Source organism: Somniosus microcephalus, chromosome 5, assembly GCF_052327205.1.
Source record: "Somniosus microcephalus isolate GS21.2 chromosome 5, FLI_Smic_1.0, whole genome shotgun sequence".
NCBI classification, from domain to species: domain Eukaryota; kingdom Metazoa; phylum Chordata; class Chondrichthyes; order Squaliformes; family Somniosidae; genus Somniosus; species Somniosus microcephalus.
In genome coordinates, this window is record NC_140991.1 from 4,845,105 (window position 1) to 4,869,407 (window position 24,303).

Here is a 24,303-nt window from a genome sequence, read left to right on the forward strand (position 1 = left end):
GAATGGAGGGGCTGCGGGTTCTGGGCTTGTTCTTTCTTACAATCTGTTCATCTCAGCCGCCCTCTCTCCTTCTCCCCGCCGATCAATGTTGGCTGTCTCCCAAATTCCGCCAAGACTGCGGGTTTGGGGGAATTGAAGGCAGTGAGTGTGTGCGGAGAGGCTGCTGCTTTGATGCCGGGAGCCGGGATGTGCCGCCGTGTTTCTATTCACTCCACAATCTGCCAGGTGGGTGTATTCTCGGCTCGCCTATATTCTGGGCCAGGGCTTCCCAGGACCAGCCGCAATCCAACTGCACTGGGGATTCCCTGGACAGTATCCTCTCTCTCCTCCTGTCCTGAAACATCAGCTGGAGTCTCCAACCTCTCCAGTCCGGGAGCTGGCGGATTTAGGAACCGTGTTCAGTTCTACAGTTTGAAAGTCTGATCATTGAGATCCTGACCCAGGATCTCTCCTTCCTTCTCTATGCGACTTGGGACTTCTGATGGTTGAATTGCGCCCCAGGATAGGAGGGCAGAGTGAAGATCAGTCCCTGGCTGGCACTGACCGGACAGGCTGGGGATTTGATGCCGGTCTTGTGTAACCAGTCCAGTAGGGATGGAGTTGGTGACCCGTCTCCATTAGATGGAGAATTGGGGTGTGGACGGGGAGAGAAGGAAACTAGAAGCTGGTGCTGCGCTGGGCGGAGTTTCTCCCCCTCCCGGTAACGGTTCCCTTGCCATTCCCCGTGCAGCAACTAACCGCCTTTCATTGACACTCTCCTGCAGTGTGCACCAAGGATGGGCGGGTCCTGATCGCCATCTCCAAGGATTTGACGCTGCCTCCTGTAGACCTGACAACGGTCCATCTGAAGAATGGACACGGAGCGGAGTGCAGTCCGACCGTGGCCTCTGCAGACACTGTGCTCTTTCAGTTCGCAGTCACTGAGTGTGGCACTACTCAGCGGGTAGGTATTGTGGGCCGGGAGCCCCATCAATGGCTGTCAGTCGGGTGGGAAAGAGGGGGTCTAAAGGGCAATGGGGGCCCTTAAAGACACTACATGTGATAAGGCAATGGCAGACTTGCTCAATTTCTCTGTAATGATGGTCTTCTGTCTCTTGTAGCTGGACGGGGTGAACGCCGTCTATGAAACGGATGTGTTGGGTCAGTTTGAGATCTTGGATGGAGCTTTGGGATCGGTGACCCGGGACAGCCCCTTCAGGTGAGACTGGGAGCACATGGAGCGGGTAGAGAAGGTGAGGAGCTGAATTCTCCAGCCGTGTCCGTTCTCTTGCAGGCTCCATGTCCAGTGCAGTTACAAGGGGAGCCAGGAGTCTGAATTGCAGGTGAAGCCCAGAGTTTACAGCCTTTCTCCGCCACTGCCTGCCACTGAGGCCGGGATCCTGGTTCTGGAGCTGAGAATAGCGAGAGGTAGCGAGTGCTGCTGATGGTTAGTGTCCAACTTCAGGCTCTCTCTCCAAATAGTGGCCGTCCTTCATCGTCTTCTCTTTCCAGATGGTGGCTACCGGAGCTGGTACGTGGCCAGTGACTACCCGATCCTGAGTGTGCTCCGGGACCCCGTGTTTGTGGAGGTTCGAGTCCTGAACCGGAACGATCCGTCCCTTGTGCTGGTGCTCAATGACTGCTGGGCGACCCCCACCCCCGAGCCGCATTCGGGGCTCCGATGGGACCTCCTGGTGGGCAGGTAAGGCAGCGAGTGAGGGACCTTGGGGCAGGCTGGTGATCGGGGAGGGGGGCGACATGGACTGGGTGAAGGAACGGCCAATAATCAAACCAATCTGAGCTCCAGGTTGACGATTGGTGACTTGAATGGACTGGTTTCTTTATCTCGTCTAATCTCGGGACTTTGCTTTGATGTGCCGCTGTAACTCTGTAGTTGGGAGTTCCAGGTGCCCTCTCCATATAACCCGCTCTTTCTCTGTTCCAGGTGCCCCTTTACTGGAGACAATTACAAAACCCGCCTCCTCCCGGTAGACGCCGCTTCCCATTCGCCGTTCCCAACTCACCAGAATCGGTTTGTAGTCAGCACTTTCGCTTTCTGGGACCAAGTTTCGGGCCGGGCTCTGAGCGGGGAGGTGAGTTTCCTTCAGTCTTGCTCTCTTGGTTGAACTTGTTCCCTGGGTCTTGCTCACAGTGAGGAGGCCCCTGTTGACCCTTTGACTGTAGAAGCATGAATCTCCTGACTGGGAGCTGTGGCACTGACCACACCGCACTGTCTCTTTCCAGGTTCACTTCCACTGCAGTGCTGAGGTTTGCTTCCCTTCCACCCGAGAGAACTGCACGGCTCCCTGCAGCCCCAGTAAGTAGCTGGGATCTGACTAGAAACTGAACCCTGATGGGGAAGGGTGGGTGTGGGGCATCTGGACACTGGGCTCACTCGGCAAGGGCCCAACAGTGGGCACAGGAGCAGTGTCCTCAATCTGCCCGCTCAACTCTATCCCAGTTAGTCTACAGCAGGATGGCAATCTGGCTCAGCGGCTCTGAGCACATCTTGCACTGGTTCTGAATGGAATCCACCTCTGGCCTTACACATTGATCTAGCATCCTGCTGTCACCGGGAGTTCCAGGGTGGAACCGAACCGATATCTGGGGGAGACTTGGGCAATGTGTGTATGTCCAGTGTAACCGCTGGTCAAACTAGTGCTTAAAACGTGTCACTTTTCCTCCCCCGCCCCCAGGAGACCAGACTGGCCATTGGACCCGTCAACGACTGCAAACTTTGCTGGGTTGAAGCGGGTCTTTCTGAGAATAGGGAGTGATTCTTAGTCTGACAGTGAGGGAACCGTATTTAACTAGTACAATCTCACTCCGGTACTCACTGCCCGAGGGTTTTGCATTGGGCCATCGGATTGACCATCTGATTTGGGGCTTCAGACAGCTGCACATTGAATCGCCCACCTTGAACTCTTGTCTCTGCCTCTTGTCTCCCCCAGAGAGGCGAAGAAGCGCCGATGACCGGGCTGGGTCCTTGGTGACTGCTGATGGAGCCATCATTTTCCTGGAAGATGAGGAGAGATTGGCTGCTGGGATCCACCAGGAAGAGAAAGGTAAAGGAGGCCCCTGCTACACTCTAGTGATGGAGTAACTAGTGCCCATCTAACCCTCCCTTCTCCCCACAGATGCTGCTGCTGATTCCCCCTCCCGTGTTCTTCCTGGAGTCGCGGTTGGGGTAGCTCTGCTCTCCGTGGCCCTGTTGGTCGGGACTGTTGCCATGTGGAAAATGGACCATCGCCGCAGGGTGGGCTCCGAGTGCAGCTCCGTGGAACTGTAGATGTGTCTGTTGGATAATAAACCCCTGTTATACATGAAACCTGATCTCGTTATATTCAAAGTTCTGGCTGGATTTTACTGTCCTTGTGTTAATTGGTAGCCTGTTTTGGGAATCTATTGGGCCGCTTCTCTCAGCTGCCTTAACAATTGTGCCTCCCAAAAAGAAATCAGCCAAATTTGAGTTCCAGAGCAGTTTTCTATTCGTTCCTGGGATGTGGGTGTCACTGCAAGGGCAGCGTTTATTGCCCTGGTGGTGGTGGTGGTGGTGAGGTGCCTTCTTGAACTGCTACAGTCTGTGGTGAAGATACACTCCCAGTGCTGTTAGGGAGGGAGTTTCAGGATTTTGACCCAGTGATGAAGGAATAGCGATACTGTATTACCAAGTCAGGATGTTGTGATTTGTAGGTGGTGGTGTTCCCATGCACTTGCTGCCCTTGTCATTCTAGGTGGAAGAGGTCACCGGTTTGGGAGGTGCTGCTGGAGCAGCCTTGGCGAGTTGCTGCAGTGCATCTTGTAGATGGTCCACAGTGCACCGGTGGGGCAGTGATTGTGTAAGATGGTGGATGGGGTGCCAATCAAGTGGGCTGCTTTGTCCTGGATGGAGTAGCGCTTCAAGTGGTGTTGGATCTGTACTCATCCAGGCAAGTGGAGAGTATTCCATCACACTTAGTCTTGAAGTCCAGATGCTTGGAGATTACTGGATCTGTGACTGGAGCCTGGCAGAGATACAGGTCTCCAGGCTCCCGTTGTTTCACTGGTCAGGGGTGATGTGGGTACATGTGACTGGCATTCTCTACAGATAAACTACAATAAATGGTTGGGTTGGGCCTCACTAAAGCGGCAGTGGAAACATTGGGCTAGAAATTCAGTTGTTAGCGCCGGAGAAGTGGGGCGCAAAGCAGCTAGCACCCAGGCATGGCGCGATCTGCGCCTCTCGTGAACTTCAGTCAAGATTTAGCGGCAGCGCAAAACTGCAGTGCCCACTCAGAAGCGCGCACAGATCCTGAAGTCATTTCATGGTGCAACGTCCTTGGTGTTCCCTGATCTGGAACTTCAGTGGCACCCCCTCTGTGCGCCTGGCGCCCCAGCGACTGGTAGGGGGAACGGTTCCCAGTTGCTGCGGGGGGTGCTATTTAAAGGGGACTCCTCCTGCATTATAAGTGGCAGCCATTTTGTGCCAATCCTTCTGGGAGAGACAAGGGGAGAGCTTTCTGCTTTGACTCAGTGCTCGCACAGGTACTTCTGGCTTTAGGCCAGAGCTTTGTACTTGGATTTAACTTTCAGTGCCACAGCCTAGAGTCACCACATCTAATAGGGGCTGCAATGGGTGGAAACGTTGGCTTTCTGCATTGCATTCAAACGACTTGGATGCCGTGAGTGCCAATCGTGGCCAGACAGCAGGGCCAACAGGTGTTGGCACAGGAGGCCTTACCCACCCAGGCTATACCGCCAGCAGTTCTCATATCTGAACATGTCTGAGGAGTAGTGTTTGGAGGCTGTGATGCAGAAGGGAGGTGGTCACTGAGATCTGCCACCTGCTTCGCAGAGATCTGCAGCCACAGATGAGGAGCAGGATGTCTGTCGGTGGCAGTGAAGGTGATGGTGGCTCAACTTCTATGCCACTGGCTCCTTCCAATCTGCTATTGGGGACATTGCCAATATCTCCCAGTTCGCGGTACATTGCTGCATCCAGCAGGTGACCAATGCCCTTGTCAGAAGACCGAGGTTCTGCTGAGTGAGTTTGAGCAGCTAGGGGTCAAATTAAAAAGCAGAACCACAAGGGTAATAATCTCTGGATTACTACCTGAGCCACGTGCAAATTTGGCTAGGGTAAATAAAATTAGTTAAATATGTGGCTCCAAGCCTGGTGTGGGAGAAATGGGTTTTGCTTCCTTGGACACTGGCATCAGTACTGGGACAAGAGAGAGCTGTTCTGTTGGGATGCACTTCACTTGGCCAGTGCTGGGACGAGTGCTGGCGAATCGAATAACTAGGGCTGCAGAGAGGGCTTTAAACTAATTAGTGGGGGGGGGGAGGTTTTAAGAGCTAAAAATGACAGCAGAGAAGGCAATAGAGTAAGGTAGCAGTGGGGGAATTAAAAACCAGAGCGTGTCAGGAAGGGACAGAATGTATAATAAAGGTAAAGTAGTAAAAGCAGGAATAAATTGCCAAAACATATTTGAAAGTTCTTTATCTGAATGCACGCAGCATTCGTAACAAAATTGACGAGTTGACGGTACAAATAACTACACATGGGTATGATCTGGTGGCCATTACAGAAACATGGCTGCAAGATAATCATGACTGGGAACTAAACATACAAGGGTATTTAACTATTAGGAAGGACAGACCGGAAGGAAAGGGAGGTGGGGTTGCTATGTTAATCAAGGATGGAATCACTGCAATAGTCAGAAATGATATTGGGTCAAAGGATCAGGGTAGTGAAATAGTTTGGGTGGAGATGAGGAATAAGAAGGGGGGGGAAGAAGTCACTAGTGGGCGTAGTCTATAGGCCTCCTAACAGTTGTAACTCTCTGGGTCGGATTATAAATCCGGAAATAGTTGGGGCTTGTAATAAGGGAACAGCTATAATCATGGGGGATTTTAACTTTCATATTGACTGGACTAATCAAATTGGGCATGGCAGCCTTGAGGAAGAGTTCATAGAGTGTATTAGGGATGGGTTCCTTGAGCGGTATGTAACTGAACCAACCAGGGGGCAGGCAATCTTAGATCTGGTGCTGTGTAATGAGACCGGATTAATAAAAAATGTCCTAGTAAAGGATCCCCTTGGAATGAGTGACCATAATATGGTTGAATTCCAAATTCTGTTTGAGGGTGAGTTGGATCTCAAACCAGCATACTGAGCTTAAATAAAGGAGACTATGAAGGTATGAGTAGAATTGACTAAAGTGGACTGGGAAAACAGGGAAAACAGATTAAAGTGTAAGACGGTACAAGAGCAGTGGTCTGCATTCAAGGAGATATTTCACATCTTTCAAGATAAATATATTCCACTGAGGAAAAAGGGAGTAAAAGAAAAGACAGCCATCTGTGGCTTGGTAAAGTAATAAAGGATAGTATCCAACTGAAAACAAGGGCATATAAAGTAGCCAAATCTAGTGGGAGGATAGAAGATTGGGAAGCATTTAAAAGCCAGCAAACAATAACTAAAAGATTAATTAAGAAAGGGAAGATAGATTATGAAAGTAAACTAGCAAAAAATATAAAAACATAGGCGGAGCAGCGAGACGAGTCAACCAAACAGGCTCCACAGACAGTATTCAAGGAGGAGGTTGGTGATCAGCTGGTTGGTTGGTTTCCTTCTCCTCTTTCATACCTTTAAGTTGGTAAGTCCTATTGAATAGTGGTGTGATATTATCATCTATATCCGGGCAGGGTCTTCATAACTAATAAGAAATTTAATTAATTATATAGAATGGAGCAGGTGATCTGTTACTGTTGCGAGATGTGGGAGCCGGTGAACCCCATTGAGGCTAACGGTGATTACATCTGCGACAAGTGTTTGCTGCTAGAGGAACTCCAGTTCCATGTTATGGAGCTTGAGACCGAGCTTCGGACACTGCGACACATCAGGGAGGGGGAGAAGTTCCTGGACTCTATGTTTCAGGAGATGGTCACACCTATGAAGTTAATTACTGCAGATGTAGTCCGTGGTCAGGGACAGGACGGTGTGACTACGAGTGAGGAAGGTACAGGGATCCAGGATGTCGTGTTGAAGGAGACGCAGCCCTTGTTCTTGTCCAGCAGGATCGAGGTTCTTACTCCCTGTGAGGGCGGGAGCGGGGACTGCAGGGAGGATGAGCAACCTGGCCACAGCACCATGGTACAGGGGGCCATTCAAGTGGAGGGAGTAAAAAGAAATGTTGTAGTGGTAGGGGATAGTATCATTAGGGGGATAGATAGGGTTCTCTGCAGTCAAGAGCGGGAGTCCCGAAGGCTGTGTTGCCTGCCTGGTGCCAGGGTTAAGGACATCTCTTCTGGGCTGGAAAGAAACTTGCAGTGGGAGGGGGAGGATCCAGTTGTCGTGGTCCATGTTGGTACAAACGACGTAGATAGGACAAGGAAGACGGTTCTGTTAAAGGAGTATGAGCAGCTAGGGGTCAAATTAAAAAACAGAACCTCAAGGGTAATAATCTCTGGGTTATTACCTGAGCCACGAGCGAATTTGGCTAGGATAAATAAAATTAAAGAGTTAAATGCGTGGCTCAAAGACTGGTGTGGGAGAAATGGGTTTTGCTTCTTGGGACACTGGCACCAGTACTGGGACAGGAGGGAGCTGTTCTGTTGGGACGGACTCCACTTGGCCAGTGCTGGGACTAGAGTCCTGGCGAATCATATAACTAGGGCTGTAGAGAGGGCTTTAAACTAATTAGTGGGGGGGAGGTTTCTAGAGAGCAAATAATAGAAATGACAACAGAGAAGGTCATAGACTTAGGTAGCAGTGGGGGAATTAAAAAACAGAATGTGTCAGGAAGGGACAGAAGGTATGGAGTAAAAAGTAAAGTACTAAAAAGGGAAAAAACAGGAACTAAGTGTTACAAAACATATTTGAAAGTTCTTTATCTGAATGCACGTAGCATTCATAACAAAATGAATGAGTTAACGGCACAAATAATGACATATGGGTATGATCTTGTGGCCATTACAGAAACATGGCTGCAGGGTGACCATGACTGGGAATTAAACATACCAGGTTATTTAACAATCAGGAAGGACAGGCAGGAAGGGAGAGGAGGTGGGGTGGCTATGTTAATAAAGGAAGGAATCACTAATACAGAAAAATGATATTGGGTCAAAGGAGCAGGATAGTGAAACAGTTTGGGTGGAGGTAAGGAATAATAAGGGGAAAAAAACACTAGTGGGTGTAGTCTATAGGCCTCCGAACAGTTGCAACTCTGTTGGACAGAGTATTAATCAGGAAATAGTTGAGGCTTGTAATAAGGGAACAGCTATAATTATGGGGGATTTTAATTATCATATTAACTGGACAAATCAAATTGGGCAGAGCAGCCTTGAGGAAGAGTTCATTGAGTGTATTAGGGATGGGTTTCTTGAGCAGTATGTAACTGAACCGACCAGGGGGCAAGCAACCTTAGATTTGGTCCTGTGTAATGAGACAGGATTAATTAAAAATGTCCTAGTAAAGGATCCCCTTGGAATGAGTGACCATAACATGGTTGAGTTCCATATTCAATTAGAGGGTGAGAAGGTTGGATCTCAAACAAGCGTGCTGAGCTTGAATAAAGGAGACTATGAAGGTATGAGAGCGGAATTAATTAGTGGACTGGGAAAATAGATTAAAGGGTAAGACGGTACATGACCAGTGGTGTACATTTAAGGAGTTATTTTACAACGTCCAAAAAAAATATATTCCACTGAGGGGGAAAAAAGGGTGTAAAAGAAAAGATAGCCATCCGTGGCTAAGTAAAGTAATTAAGGATAGTATCCGACTAAAAACAAGGGCATATAAGGTAGCCAAATCTAGTGGGAGGATGGAAGATTGGGAAGTCTTTAAAAGACAGCAAAAAATAACAAAGATTGATTAAGAAAGGGAAGATAGATTATGAAAGTAAATTAGCAAAAAATATAAAAACAGACAGTAAAAGTTTCTATAGTTATATAAAAAGAAAAAGGGTGGCTAAAGTAAATGTTGGTCCCTTAGAGGATGAGACTGGGAAATTAATGGTGGGAAACATGGAGATGGCAAAAACACTGAACAATTATTTTGTATCAGTCTTTACAGTAGAGGACACTAAGAATATCCCAACACTGGACAAACAGGGGGCTCTAGGGGGGGAGGAACTAAATACGATTAAAATCACTAAGGAAGTGGTACTTGGTAAAATAATGGGACTCAAGGCGGATAAATCCCCTGGACCTGATGGCTTGCATCCCAGGGTCTTGAGGGAAGTAGCGGTAGGGATTGTGGATGCATTGGTAATAATTTTCCAAAACTCACTGGACTCAGCAAAGGTCCCGGCAGATTGGAAAACTGCTAATGTAACACCCTTATTTAAAAAGGGTAGTAGGCAGAAGGCTGGAAACTATAGACCTGTTAGCCTAACATCTGTGGTTGGTAAAATGTTAGAGTCCATTATTAAGGAGACAGTAACGGGACATTTGGATAAACATAATTTAATAGGGCAAACTCAGCATGGTTTCATGAAGGGGAAGTCATGTTTAACAAATTTGCTTGAGTTTTTTGAGGAAGTAACATACAGGGTGGATAAAGGGGAACCAGTGGACGTAGTGTATTTAGACTTCCAAAAGGCATTTGACAAGGTGCCACACAAGATTATTGCTCAAGATAAAAAATCACGGGATTGGGGGTAATATTCTGGTGTGGGTGGAGGATTGGCTCTCTAACAGAAAGCAGAGAGTTGGGATAAATGGTTCGTTCTCAGATTGGCAACCAGTAACTAGTGGTGTTCCGCAGGGGTCAGTGCTGGGTCCCCAACTCTTTACAATCTATATTAATGATTTGGAGGAGGGGACCGAGTGTAACATATCAAAGTTTGCAGATGATACAAAGATGGGAGGGAAAGTAGTGAGTGAGGAGGACATAAAAAACCTGCAAAGGGACATAGACAGGCTAAGTAAGTGGGCAGAGATTTGGCAGATGGAATACAATACTGGAAAGTGTGAGGTTATGCACTTTGGCAGGAAAAATCATAGAGCAAGTTATTATCTTAATGGCAAGAAACTGGAAAGTACTGTAGTACAAAGGGATCTGGGGGTCCTGGTGCACGAAACTCAAAAAGTTAGTATGCAGGTGCAGCAAGTGATTAAGAAGGCCAATGGAATGTTGGCTTTTATTGCTAGGGGGTTGGAATATAAAAACAGGGAGGTATTGCTGCAGTTGTACAAGGTATTGGTGAGGCCGCACCTGGAATACTGCATACAGTTTTGGTGTCCATACTTAAGAAAAGACATACTTGCTCTCGAGTCAGTACAAAGAAGGTTCACTCGGTTAATCCCGGGGATGAGGGGGTGGTCATATGAGGAGAGGTTGAGTAGATTGGGACTCTACTCATTGGAGTTCAGAAGAATGAGAGGCGATCTTATTGAAACATATAAGATTGTGAAGGGGCTTGATCGGGTGGATGCGGTGAGGATGTTCCCAATGATGGGTGAAACTAGAACTAGGGGGCATAATCTTAAAATAAGGGGCTGCTCATTCAAAACTGAGATGAGGAGAAACTTCTTCACTCAGAGGGTGGTAGGTTTGTGGAATTTGCTGCCCCAGAAAGCTGTGGAAGCTACATCATTAAATAAATTTAAAACAGAAATAGATAGTTTCCTAGAAGTAAAGGGAATAAAGGGTTACGGGGAGCGGGCAGGAAATTGGACATGAGTCTGGGTTCGGAATGGTCATGGCCCTGTGGGTAGTGGAGCGGGCCCGGGGGCCGTGTAGCCTTGTTCTGCTCCTACTGTGTTCTAATTCTGTTAGATTTCAGGAGATGGTTTTATTCCTGTTCCTGGCTGGGGTGGAGATCGCCTTTACAGAAGGTAAGTACTGCAGAAAATATAGGGACAGTGATCTCCTGGAAGAATTTCGATCGCCTAGATGGGTCGGAGAGGAATTTCCCAGATTTTTTTCTCCCAAATTGGCCATTGGGTCTTTATCTGGTTTTTCGCCTCTCCCGGGAGATCACATGGGTTCGGGTGGATGCAGAGTGATAGAAGATTTGAGGTTAGGATCAGATCAGCCATGATCTTATTGAATGGTGGAGCAGGCTCGAGGGGCCGATTGGCCTACTCCTGCTCCTATTTCTTATGTTCTTATGTTCTTATAGCAAGAGATTCTACGGCTATATTTAGAAAAAGAAAAAGAGTGGCTAAAGTGAACGTTGGTCCCTTAGAGGATGGGACCGGGACACTACTGGTGGGGAACATGGAGATGGCAAAGATGCTGAACAAATATTTTGTATCAGTCTTTATGGTAGAGGGCACTAAATATCCCAACACTAGACAAACAGGGGGCAATGAGGGGGGAGAGGAGCTAAAGACGATTAAAATCACTAAGGAGATGATCTCAGTAAAATAATGGGACTTAAGGCGGCTAAATCCCCCGGACCTGATGGCTTACATCCTAGGGTTTTGAGAGAAGTGGCAGTAGGGATTGTGGATGCATTGGTGATTATTTTCCAGAACTCCCTGGACTCAGGAAAGGTCCTGGCAGATTGGAAAACTGCTAATGTAACACCCTTATTTAAGAAAGGAAGTAGACCAAAAAGCTGGAAACTATAGACCAGTTAGCCTAACATCTGTGGTTGGCAAAATGTTGGAGTCCATTATTAAGGAAACAGTAACAGAGCATTTGGATAAACATAATTTAATAGGACAGAGTCAGCATGGTTTTATGAAGGGGAAGTTGATGTGCCTTCAATAACCACAAAACTAGAAGTTTTAGACTTTAACAAGTTGGCTATTAATCACTAAGATCAGAGCTAACATCTCAACACACTGACTGGCTCGCAGGAATGAGTCATACAGATCCTGGGATCTTTATGTAAGAGAAGTCAGGGGCAGAGCCAAGACCTGGAACATTCCAGGTTAGTCAGGAAAGAGGAAGTGAAACTATACACTGTGTGGGGGAGGGTAATATACATGAGTGCAAAAACGAATACAGGCAAGCCAAACACATTTCATTACATTCACCCCTTCTTTAGATTTAGTCCATTGGGGTGATGTTTCTTCAAAGTTGGTATAAGTGAGTCTGTCAGGAGGTTTTGCGGTTCTCGGTGATTGGCGCAAAGCCGGTTGGGGTGCCTCTAGGGGAGTGGATTCTGGTTCCTCCGCTGTCCGGGCCTCCGCAGTGTCTTCCAGGTTATCTGCAGTGTCCTCCAGGTTAAAGTTGGGTATTGATACCTCTGGGCGTCCTGTCTCTTTTTGGTGTAGGTCTTCCTCGGGTAGTCTCTCATCGTTCTCTCCGCTCCCCGAGGGAGCGAGGTCTTTTATGGAAACAGTGTCCTCTCACCCGTCAGAGTATTCGATATAGGCGTACTGAGGGTTTGCATGGAGGAGCTGTACCTTTTCCACAAGGGGGTCCGTTTTATGGCCTCTCGCGTGCTTCCGCAATAGTACTGTCCCCGGAGACATCAGCCACGCGGGTAGAGATATGCCCGAGGTAGATTTCCGGGGGAAAACAAACATCTTTTCGTGAGGGGTAGCGTTAGTGGCTGTACATAACAGAGACCTTATGGAGTGGAGCACGTCTGGGAGGACTTCCTGCCAGCGGGAGGTCGGAAGGCCTTTTGACTTTAAGGCTAACGTGACAGCCTTCCAAACAGTAGCATTCTCCCTTTCCACTTGCCCATTACCCCGGGGGTTGTAGCTAGTGGTTCTGCTAGTGGCTATCCCCTTTGAGAGCAAGAACTGGCGCAGTTCGTCACTCATAAATGACGTCCCCCTATCGCTGTGTATGTAGTTCGGCATGCCAAACATGCAGAATAGATTACAGAGACACTTGATGACCGTGGCAGTGGTCATGTCTGGGCAGGGAATGGCGAAGGGGAAGCGGGAATATTCATCGATGATATTGAGGAAGTATACGTTACGGTCGGCAGAGGGAAGGGGTCCCTTGAAGTCCAGACTTAGGCGCTCGAATGGCCGTGTGGCTTTGATAAGGTGTGCACGGTCAGGCCTGTAGAAACGAGGCTTGCATTCCGCACAGATGCGGCAGGCTCTGGTCATTGCCCTGACCACCTCGATGGAGTGGGGTAGATTGCGGGACTTTATAAAATGGTATAGTCGGGTGACCCCCTGGGTGACAGAGGTCGTTGTGGAGACCCTGTAATTTGTCCGTATGAATGCTGGCACACATTCCCCGTGATAGGGCGTCTGGGGGTTCATTAAGGGCTCCCGGCCTGTACATAATATCATAGTCGAACGTGGATAGTTCGATCCTCCACCTGAGTATTTTGTCATTCTTGATTTTGCCCCTTTTGTTTGTTATTAAACATGAAAGCCACCGACCGCTGGTCGGTGAGCAGGGTGAAACGTTTGCCGGCTAGGTAGTGTCTCCAGTGCCGCACTGCCTGCACTATAGCCTGTGCCTCCTTCTCGACAGAAGAGTGCCTGATTTCAGGTCCCTGAAGGGTTCGGGAGAAGGCGGCCACAGGTCTCCCAGCCTGATTGAGGGTTGCAGCTAAAGCAAAGCCTGACGCATCGCTTTCGACTTGAAAGGGAATGCTTTCGTCCACTGCACACTGTGCAGCCCTTTCAATGTCCTGTTTGATACTGGTGAAAGCCACCCGAGCTTCAGCTGATAGTGGGAAGGACGTCGATTTAATGAGGGGTCGGGCCTTATCAGAGTAATTGGGCACCCATTGGGCATAATACGAAAAAAATCCCAGGCACCTTTTTAAAGCTTTGGGATTGTGTGGCAGGGGCAGTTCTTTTTAGGGTGTGTAATCGGTCAGGGTCCGGTCCAATTACACCATCTTCCACCACACAGCCGAGGATACAGAGACAGGTTGTGTTGAAGACACATTTGTCTTCGTTGTAGGTTAGATTCAGCTTTAGGGCAGTTTTTAAAAATCTCGCAAGATTTAGATCGTGGTCTTGCTGGTTGTGCCCGCAGATAGAGACATTCTCCAGATAGGGGTAGGTAGCTTGTAGTTTATTCTCGTCAACCATGCGGTCCATCTCACGTTGGAAGACCGAGACCCCATTTGTTACCCCGAAGGGCACTCTGAGAAAATGGTAGAGGCATCCGTTCGCCTCGAAGGCGGTGTATGGGCGGTCCTCCGTTCTAATGGGGAGCTGGTGATACGCGGATTTGAGGTCGATAGTCGAGAAGACTCAGTATTGCGCGATCTGGTTGACCATTTCTGATATGCGGGGTAAAGGGTAGGCATCCAGCTGGGTATAAATATTAACAGTCTGGCTGTAGTCAATTACCATCCGTTTCTTTTCGCTATTTTTAACTATGACTACTTGGGCACGCCACGGACTGGTACTGCATTCAATAATGCCTTCCCGCAGGAGTCTGTCCACTTCCGCCTTGATAAAGTGTCTGTCTTCCAGACTGTACCGTCTACTTTTGGTCGCTATGGGCCTACAGTTCGGAGCGAGATTAGCGAATAAAGAGGGCGGGCTGATTTTTAAGGTTGATAGGCCACAGACTGTGAGTGGCGGCTGGGACCCGCCATATGCTAGCGTGACACTTTCGTGGTGGCACTGGAAGTCCAGGCCCAAGGTTACATTAACAGAGTTCTGGCATCACGAGGATTTTAAAATCCTTGTAGTCCGTGCCTTTTACAGTCAGTGTTACCACACAGTAGCCCAAAATGTCCGAAATGTGGGGCTTAGCAGCCATAGCAATTCTGCTCCGTGTAGGGGTTACCGTTAATGAGTGCTGCCGTACCAGGCTAGGGTGGATAAAACTCTCGGTACTCCCACAGTCAATTAAACATTTCGTTAAATTCCCGTTTACCTGTATGTCCATCATGGATTTTGTCAACGGGTGTGGAATCGCGGACCAATTCGTCAGAGTACGCGTTGGCCATCACGGCCTTGCAGTTACAGTCCCGGACCAAGTCCTTTAGGCCCTGTAAGAAATCGTCCATTGATTCCTCAGGTCGCTGCTTGCGTGTAGCCAGCAGATGTCTGGCGTACACTTTGTTTACTGGCCTCTGGTATTGGGCCTTCAGGATAGTGATGGCCTCCATGTAAGAGGTGGCGTCCCGGATGGACGAATAAATCCGATGATTAACGCGAGTAGTCAGTAGACTCAGTTTATCTACCTTGCTAGCGGATGAGGCCCTCGCGAAGAGTTCGAAGCATTTGAGCCAGTGTCCAAATTGATTTGATGCTTCAGCAGAATATGGATCCAAGTCCAGACGCTCTGGTTTTAGGAGTCGATCCACCCTAGTATTCTTCAGTGATTAAAATTGATGTGCCTTCAATAACCACAAAACTAGCAGTTTTAGACTTTAACAAGTTGGCTTTTAATCACTAAGATCAGAGCTAACATCTCAACACACTGACTGGCTCGCAGGAATGAGTCATACAGATCCTGGGATCTTTATGTAAGAGAAGTCAGGGGCGGAGCCAAGAGCCAAGACCTGGAACATTACAGGTTAGTCAGGAAAGAGGAAGTGAAACTATACACCGTGTGGGGGAGGGTAATATACATGAGTGCAAAACGAATACAGGCAAGCCAAACACATTTCATTACAGAAGTCATGTTTGACAAATTTACTCGTGTTCTTTGAGGATGTAACATACAGGTTGGATAAAGGGGAACCAGTGGATGTAGTCCATTTGGACTTCCAAAAGGCATTTGACAAGGTTCCACACTAGATTACTGATCAAGATAAGAAATCATGGGATTGGGGGTAATATACTGGCATAGGTGGAAGATTGGCTATCTAACAGAAAACAAAGAGTTGGGATAAATGGTTCATTCTCGGGCTGGCAATCGGTAACTAGTGGTGTTCCGCAGGGGTCAGTGCTGGGACCCCAACTCTTTACAATCTATATTAACGATTTGGAGGAAGGGACCGAGTGCAACATATCCAAGTTTGCCGACGGTACAAAGATGTGAGGGAAAGCAATGAGTGAGGAGGACATAAAAAACCTGCAAAAGGACATAGACAGGCTAAGTGAGTGGGCAGAGATTTGGCAGATGCAATATAATGTTGGAAAGTGTGAGGTTATGCACTTTGGCAGAAAAAATCAAAGAGCAAGTTATTATCTAAATGGAGAGAAACTGCAAAGTGCTACAGTACAAAGGGATCTGGGGGTCCTGGTGCATGAAACACAAAAAGTTAGTATGCAGGTGATCAAGAAGGCCAATGGAATCTTGGCTTTTATTGCAAGGGGGAAGGAGTATAAAAACAGGGAAGTCTTGCTGCAGTTATACAGGGTATTGTTGAGGCCACACCTGGAATACTGCGTGCAGTTTTGGTTTCCATATTTAAGAAAAGATATACTTGCTCTCGAGGCGGTTCAGAGAAGGTTGATTCTGGAGATGAGGGGGTTGACGTATGAGGAAAGGTTGAGTAGGTTGGGACTCTACTCATTGGAGTTCAGAAGAATGAGAGGCGATCTTATCGAAACATATAAGATTGTGAGGGGGCTTGATCGGGTGGATGCGGGGAGGATGTTTCCACTGATGGGTGAGACTAGAACTAGGGGGATAATCTAAGAATAAGGGGCTGCGCTTTCAAAACTGAGATCAGGAGAAACTTCTTCACTCAGGGTAGGAAATCTATGGAATTTGCTACCCCAGAGAGCTGTGGAAGCTGCAACATTAAATAAATTAAAAATGGAGATAGACAATTTCCTAGCAGATAAGGGAATTAGGGGTTACGGGGAGAGGCCAGGGAAGTGGACGTGAATCTAGATTCGGATCAGCCATGATCCTATTGAATGGCGGAGCAGGCCTGAAGGGCCGTATGCCCTACTCCTGCTCCTACTTCTTATGTCCTTCCCCATGACCCTGGACAAGCAGCAAGAGCGTGCAATGAGATTTGGGAGAATAGCGGGATTCCCCGTGGTGCAGGGCGCCATTGACTGCACGCATGTGGCTTGACGGGCACCTTTACAGCATGCTGAGGATTACCGCAACCACAAGGGCTACCATTCACTCAACGTCCAGTTGGTGTGTGACCACAGGCAGCTCATACTAGCTGTTAATGCCTGCTTTCCAGGCAGAAGCCACGATGCCTTCATCCTGCGCCAGACTTCTGTGGCATACATTTTCGAAGCCCAGGCTCACCCATGAGGATGGCTTCTCGGGGACAAGGGCTATCCTTTGTGCACCTGCCTGATGACCCCGCTCCCTGCGCCTAGCACCCCTGCTGAAGAGCGATACAATGACAGCCATCAAGCTACCAGGAACATCATTGAGCACACAATTGCTATGCTCAAGTAACGGTTCCACTGTCTAGACTGTTCCTGCCATGGAAGGAGTGCAGCAAAGATTCATCAGGATGATACCTGGGGTGGCAGGAATGACTTATGAGGAGAGATTGTGTCGATTGGGCTTATACTCATTGGAGTTTAGAAGATTGAGAGGGGATCTCATTGAAACCTATAAATTCTGTCAGGCCTGGATAGACTAGATGCAGGAAGGATGTTCCCGATGGCCGTGGAGTCCAGAACCAGGGGTCATAGTCTAAGGATAAGGGGTAAGTCATTTAGGACTGAAATGAGGAGGAATTTCTTCACCCAGAGAGTGGTGAACCTGTGGAATTCTCTGCCACAGAGGGTGGTGGAGGCCAGTTCATTAAATATATTCAAGAAGTAGTTGGATATATTCAGGCTAAAGGGATATGGGGAGAAGGCCGGGACAGGGTACTGAATTTGGATGATCAGCCATGATCTCATTGAATGGTGGAGCAGGCTCAAAGGGCCGAATGGCCTGCTCCTATCTTCTATGTGCCACAGGAGCCCTACCATACTCACCTGAGTGAGTCTCCCATTTCATTGTAGTGTGATGCATGCTGCACAACCTGGCTATCCTCAGGACTCAGCCACTGCCAGCAGACATTGGAGGACCACCAGAGGAGGAGAACCAAGACGGCAGGGAGGCACAAAGTGCAAGGACCGTCCGTCGGTGGCTTATTGCAACTCAGTTCTAGGCCCCCTTTCCGGGAATGGCTTGTGCCAATGAAAGAACATGAATGGAGCTGCTCCGCAAGCCCTCAGCCGGTTAAGGCAACAACTAGTTCAAAGTGCAAACATGGACAATGTGAATAAAGGGAATTTTTTATTGTGTAAACTCTGTGCCCTTCCCGCATGACAAACTAATTCAGATAAACCCCCCAAAAAACAGTCAGAGACATAACTGGCTCTCACAACCTTCAGAAAATCAAAAAAACAGTTAAACAAAAATGACCATGATCCTTGGCCTTCATATAAAAAACAAACATTCCTGCCCCGCATATAAAAAACAAACACAACATTCCTGGCCCTCATATAAAAAACAAACCCAACAGTCTCAGCCTTCATATATAAAAAGAACATTCTCGGCCTTCATATGTAAACACAACATTTGGCCACACCTACTTTTTTCCCTGCGAGGGTGATCTGCCTCACTTCCGCGAGTGGCCCCTTCCCGCCCTGCAGCTCCTCCTCAATGGGACCTCAGTGGCTGCAGCAAGGCTGGGGGAAGGCTGCTGAGGGTCAGATGGTGAGACGGCAGATGCCCTTGGGGGACGGCCTGGACCAGCTCTGGGCTTGGAGGGCCTGGCTGCTGTCTGCTCCAACTCTGCTTGGGCGGCAGCAGTCTGTCCTACGGGTGATGGCAGCTGCAGTGGAGGAGGAATGCTGCCAACCTGACAGAGCACAGGCACTCCCTGGTCGGCTGATACACTGGCATTCGCACGGGCCAGCACTGCAGCATGCGCAGCAATCTGCTGAAGCACAGACTGCTGGGCTTCTGCGGCACGGCGAGACCCCGGCGATGCCTCGCCGATCCAGCGAGGGTGTCAGCAGTTAGTGCCCGTGTGGCCCTGATCTGTGTCTGCATCAGACCAGCCAGTGAATGCACGGCACGACTGAGCACTTGGCTGGAAGCCGCCTGTGATGCAGCGAAGTCCTGCTGACTCCTAGCCTGTGCTGCCGCGAAGTCCTGCAGACTCCTTGCCTGTGCTGCACTGAATTTCTGCAGACCCCTGGCCTGCGCTGCCCTGAATTCCTGCAGACTCCTGGCCTGTGCTGCCCCGAATTCCTGAACACTCCTTGCCAGTGACTCTATGGAGTCAGGCATCATTGCCACTGTAGCCATGAGCTCAGTGTGCCTGCGCTCAGCCTGGATGCCCATTTCACCAAGGAGCCGCAACTCCTCTGCGCTCACCGTAGCAGGACTGGAGGCCGCACTCACCCTCTGGGGAGAAGGCCGCCGAGCTTCCCCACCGCTCCCGCGTTGCTGCTGCCCGCTGGGCCCAGGAGCTTCACTCTCCTCAGACCCTTCCCCCCTGCTCCCCTCCAGGGAAGACGTGTCCCCATCATGGCCATGGGCTGCCTCGGCTGAGGGTGTCACTGATGGGCCAGCTTCCTCTTCCTCCTCCTTGAATTCAGAATCACTGACAGTGGCAGCTTGAGGGGCCGCCTCCTCACCTGGCGAATCAACATCTGAAAGCAGGGAGGCACAAGAGTTGCTTTAGAGTGAGGACAGGGCAGCAGCGAGGGAGGCATGAGTGCTGCTATGCACTGCATTGGTTCGATAGTGGCAAAGGATGCTGGTGTGAGGCACAAGTGGAAAGAGAGAGGTCAAAAAGGTGATGACCTTACCATTGCTGTCCAGAACAGGGTCAGCATCTCCACTGGCGACGGGGCCAATCAGCCGGCCTGCCATAATGCGCTCCACACGCTGCTCCAGGTCGCTGAGTTGTTTGAGGTCAGGATGGCCTCCCCCAGTCCGTAGCTGCTGCCTGGGATTGTGGGCCAGCTTGCCCTGCAAGAGAAAGGACGGCCTCTGAGTACAATGTCAAGCCCTGATCTTGCCTGCACTGCTTCCCATGGTGGAATAGCCCTGACAGTGTCAAGCCCTCATCTTGCCTGCACTGCCTCCCATGGTGGAATAGCCCTGACAGTGTCAAGCCCTGATCTTGCCTGCACTGCCTCCCATGGTGAAATAGCCCTGACAGTGTCAAGCCCTCATCTTGCCTGCACTGCCTCCCATGGTGGAATAGCCCTGACAGTGTGTAAAGTGCTGAATGTGCAAGTGGTTTTCATGAGAGTCCCATAGCTCTTGGATGAGGGCTGGGCATTGGGGTTTTCAGGTCCCTTTGGCCAGAAACTTAGGTGCACATGCCGGGATGAAGAGGATAGTGGAAAGGGTACTCACCCTGATAACCCGAGTGAGGTCGTTGAAATTTTTTCTGCATTGAACTGGAGTCCTGGCAACCATGCTGTTGGTGGTCACCCTGTTTGCCACCTTCCTCCAGGCTTTTCGGTACTTGCTGGGAAGCAGCCTCCTCCCACTGTCAGGGAAGAGGACAGGTCGCCTGCGCTCCACTGCGCCAACCGGTAGCCTCGGCACCCTCGCTGAAGCGCTCCGCTCGCTTCCTAGCCATCTCCATTGTCCTGGGCATTGAACTGTTGAACCAGCAATGGTCAGGCCTTGCTTCAGGGCTGCAGTGTGCAGGGCGTGGCAGCCAAACAAATCGACCCTCCCCCTTTAAGAGCTGACCGGCGCCAGCGTGTCTGCCTTCAATCAGCAACTTGCCGCACCTGCGCTGCGCCCGCCCTTGGTGTTAGCACCTCGGCTCGCCGGCTTAGCGCCTTATGATAGGCGTGCATCGCCTGCTTTAGCGCAGCAGCAACCTCTTGGGGCGATGCAACTCAATTTCGGCGAAGGTGGCGCTAAGTTGCGCCGGACGCTAAATTTAGCGAACACCCGGCTGTAGCGCCCCAAACGTGGCGATACTGAATTTCTAGGCCATTGAATTTTCTTTCCTCCAATGCCCCCAGGGCTGCGAATGTTAGGACAATTGGAATGGCCAAGGTTGAGCTTCAGGTTTAACTCTGGTAACGAGGGATATAAATCGAATGGGCTCGGTTCAGTGTTCACTCGCTGATACAATTTGCTCTTTTGGTGCAAAACTGATGAAATATCTAACTTGAGAGGGACCCAGGAAGGGAATGCAAACTAATTTCTAATTGGTTCCTGATGGTGCACTGGAACACGGGCCGGAGAGACGATGGCAAATGACACTGATGGCCAGCATTCTCGGGTCAGTTTTTAAAAATGTGTTTGAGATGTGGGTGTCACTGGCAAGGCTGGCATTTATTGCCCATCCCTAATTGCCCTTGAGGAGGTGGTGAGCTGCCGTCTTGAACCACTGCAGTCCGTGTGGTGAAAGTGCTCCCACAGTGCTATTAGGGAGTTCCAGGACTTTGATCCAGTGACGATGAAGGATCGACAATATATTTCCAAGTCAGGATAGTGTAACTTGGAGGGGAATTTGGAGGTGGTGGTGTTCCCATGCGCCTGCTGCCCTTGTCCTTCTAGGTGGAAGAGGTCGTGGGTTTGGGAGGTGCTGTCAAAGAAGCCTTGGCGAGTTGCTGCAGTGCATCTTGTAGATGGTACACACTGCAGCCACAGTACGCCACTTTCAGCCCAATAACCTCTCTACACTGTCCCATCAGTCTCTTCCAGGTGGAGTATGGCACAGGGCTTTGTAACTTGGACTTGCTGTCCATTTCATGTCCAGTGGATGGGAAATCTGATTTAATGCTCCCTCTTCAGCATCATCTACCCTCCTTTCCATTTCCCACACCAGCGTTCCTAGTGGTCTCCCTAAGGGAGGATTGTAGTGCCACCAGGTTTTTGCTGCACCCATTGGGACAGGCTCAAAATCCCTGATCTTTCTCATGGGACCTGTGTAAGTAGTGGAGAGAAGCTACACGCCCCTACACGTGGGCAAGGGGGAGCTCTTGTGAGAAGCGCAGAGAGAATGCTGTTAATGCACAGAATGTCTGTATGAAATTTAAAAGTTCAAGCTGAGAATTTGACCTTCAGTGTTTGCCCATGTGAAGGGGCTTCAGCCTCACTGCTGTATAATTCTGGAACCAATTCCCTCAGAGCTCTGGTGCTGAGTGTCCTGGGCCCCCAAGAGAAAGCTAGGTGCGCAAACTCATTGACCCCCGCCCTGCCCGCTGCTCCCTAACCACCCCCCCCACAAAGTCTGCTGACCATCCAAGTTACTGCTGGAACCCCCAGACTGGGGCTACCTGTGGCTGCAGGGTGAAGGACTGATGCTGGTCTCACTGACTGGCAAACAATAAGGGTCCTTGCAGGAAAGGGGCAGACTTGCATTTCTGTAGCACCTTTCACAATGTCATAGAGTCATAGAGTTTTACAGCACAGAAAGAGGCCCTTCGGTCCATCGTGTCTGCGCCGCCCATCCATCCCTGTCCAGTCTAATCCCATTTTCCAGCATTTGGTCCATAGCCTTGTATGCAATGGCATTTCAAGTGCTCATCCAAATGCTTCTTGAATGTTGTGAGGGTTCCTGCCTCCACCACCCTTTCAGGCATTGAGTTCCACATTCCAACCACCCTCTGGGTGAAAAAGTTCCTCCTCAAATCCCCTCTAAATCTCCTGCCCCTTACCCTGAATCTATGCCCCCTTGTTATTGACCCCCCCACTAAGGGGAAAAGTTCCTCTTTATCTACCCTATCTATGCCCCTCATTATTTTGTACACCTCAATCAGGTCCCCCCTCAGCCTTCTCTGCTCCAAGGAAAACAACTCCAGCCTGTCCAGCCTCTCTTCATAGCTGAGGCGCTCCATCCCAGGTAACATCCTGGTGAATCTTCTCTGCACCCTCTCCAAAGCAATCACATCCTTCCTATAGTGAGGCCAGCAGAACTGCACACAGTACTCCAGCTGTGGCCTCACCAGCGTTTTGTACAGCTCCATCATAACCTCCCTGCTCTTATATTCTATGCCTCGGCTAATGAAGGCAAGTATCCCATATGCCTTTTTAACCACCTTATCTACCTGCTCCGCTGCCTTCAGGGATCTATGTACATGTACACCAAGGTCCCTCTGACCCTCTGTACTTCCTAGGGTCCTACCACTCATTGTGTATTCCCTTGCCTTATTTGTCCATCCAAAATGCATCACCTCGCACTTTTCAGGGTTAAATTCCATTTGCCACTTTTCCGCCCATCTGACCAACCCGTTTATATCGTCCTGTAGCCGGAGGCTTTCCTCCTCGCAATTTACCACCCCACCAATTTTCGTGTCATCTGCGAACTTACTGATCATACCTTTTACATTTTCATCCAAATCATTTATGTAGATCACAAACAATAAGGGACCCAGCACCGATCCCTGAGGTACCCCACTGGACACAGGCTTCCAGTCACAAAAGCAACCTTCGACCATCACCCTCTGCCTCCTGCCACTCAGCCAGTTTAGGATCCAACGCGCCAAGGCACCCTGGATCCCATGGGCTCTTACCTTCTTGACCAGTCTCCTATGCGGGACTTTGTCAAAAGCTTTACTGAAGTCCATGTATACCACATCCACAGCATTTCCCTCATCCACCCCACTAGTCACCCCCTCGAAAAATTCGATCAGATTTGTTAGACATGATTTACCCTTGACAAAGCCATGCTGACTATCCCCGATTAATCCTTGCCTCTCCAAGTGGAGATTAATTTTGTCCCTCAGAATTTTTTCCAATAATTTCCCCACCACAGATGTTAGACTCACTGGCCTGTAATTCCCTGGTTTATCCCTGCTACCCTTCTTGAATAATGGTACTACGTTAGCTGTTCTCCAGTCCTCTGGTACATCCCCTGTGGCCAGAGAGGTTCTGAAAATTAGTGTCAGAGCCCCTGCAATCTCCTCCCTTGCCTCCCACAGCAGCCTGGGATACATCTCGTCCGGGCCTGGGGATTTATCCACTTTTTGGCCCGCTAAAACCGCTAGCACCTCCTCCCTCTCGATGCTAATATGTTCAAGTATGTCACAGTCCCCTTGCCCGATTTCTATGTCTGCATTGTCTTTCTCCATAGTGAACACAGATGCAAAAAATTCATTTAAAACCCCGCCTACATCCTCTGGCTCTACACGCAGATTGCCACTTTGGTCCCTAATGGGCCCTACCCTTTCCCTGGTTATCCTCTTGCCCTTAATATACTTATAAAACATCTTAGGATTTTCCTTTATTTTGCTCGCCAGTGTTATTTCATGGCCCCTCCTCGCCCTCCTAATTTCTTTTTTAAGTATGCCCCTGCACTTTTTATACTCCTCTAGGGCTTCTTCTGTCTTTAGTCTTTTGTAACTGCCAAAAGCCCCCCTCTTATTTCTAATGCATTTTTGTATATCCCTTGTCATCCAAGGTTCCCTTTGCTTGTTGGTCCCACCCTTGACCTTTACAGGAACATGTTGGCGTTGTACTCTCTCTATTTCCCTTCTGAAAGTCTCCCACTGTTTTGATGTGGATTTTCCTATAAGCAGCTGCTCCCAGTCCACTTTGGCCAGATCCTGCCTTATCATATTAAAATCGGCCTTCCCCCAATTTAGAACCCTTATTTC

The 24,303-nt window shown here is 49.3% G+C and overlaps 1 protein-coding gene across 1 annotated transcript in view; it reads left to right on the plus strand.

The window, feature by feature from the left end:
• The window catches only part of LOC147116826 (uncharacterized), a 51,116-nt gene continuing 26,813 nt past the window's right edge, over nucleotides 1-24,303 (plus strand). The window contains exons 1-8 of the mRNA XM_085987239.1: nucleotides 1-225; nucleotides 765-943; nucleotides 1,101-1,198; nucleotides 1,274-1,407; nucleotides 1,492-1,681; nucleotides 1,925-2,072; nucleotides 2,224-2,296; nucleotides 2,931-3,044. Coding sequence (XP_085843365.1) covers nucleotides 3-225; nucleotides 765-943; nucleotides 1,101-1,198; nucleotides 1,274-1,407; nucleotides 1,492-1,681; nucleotides 1,925-2,072; nucleotides 2,224-2,296; nucleotides 2,931-3,044 — 1,159 coding nt within the window. The 5' untranslated portion in view covers nucleotides 1-2. The remainder of the gene's footprint in view (nucleotides 226-764; nucleotides 944-1,100; nucleotides 1,199-1,273; nucleotides 1,408-1,491; nucleotides 1,682-1,924; nucleotides 2,073-2,223; nucleotides 2,297-2,930; nucleotides 3,045-24,303) is intronic.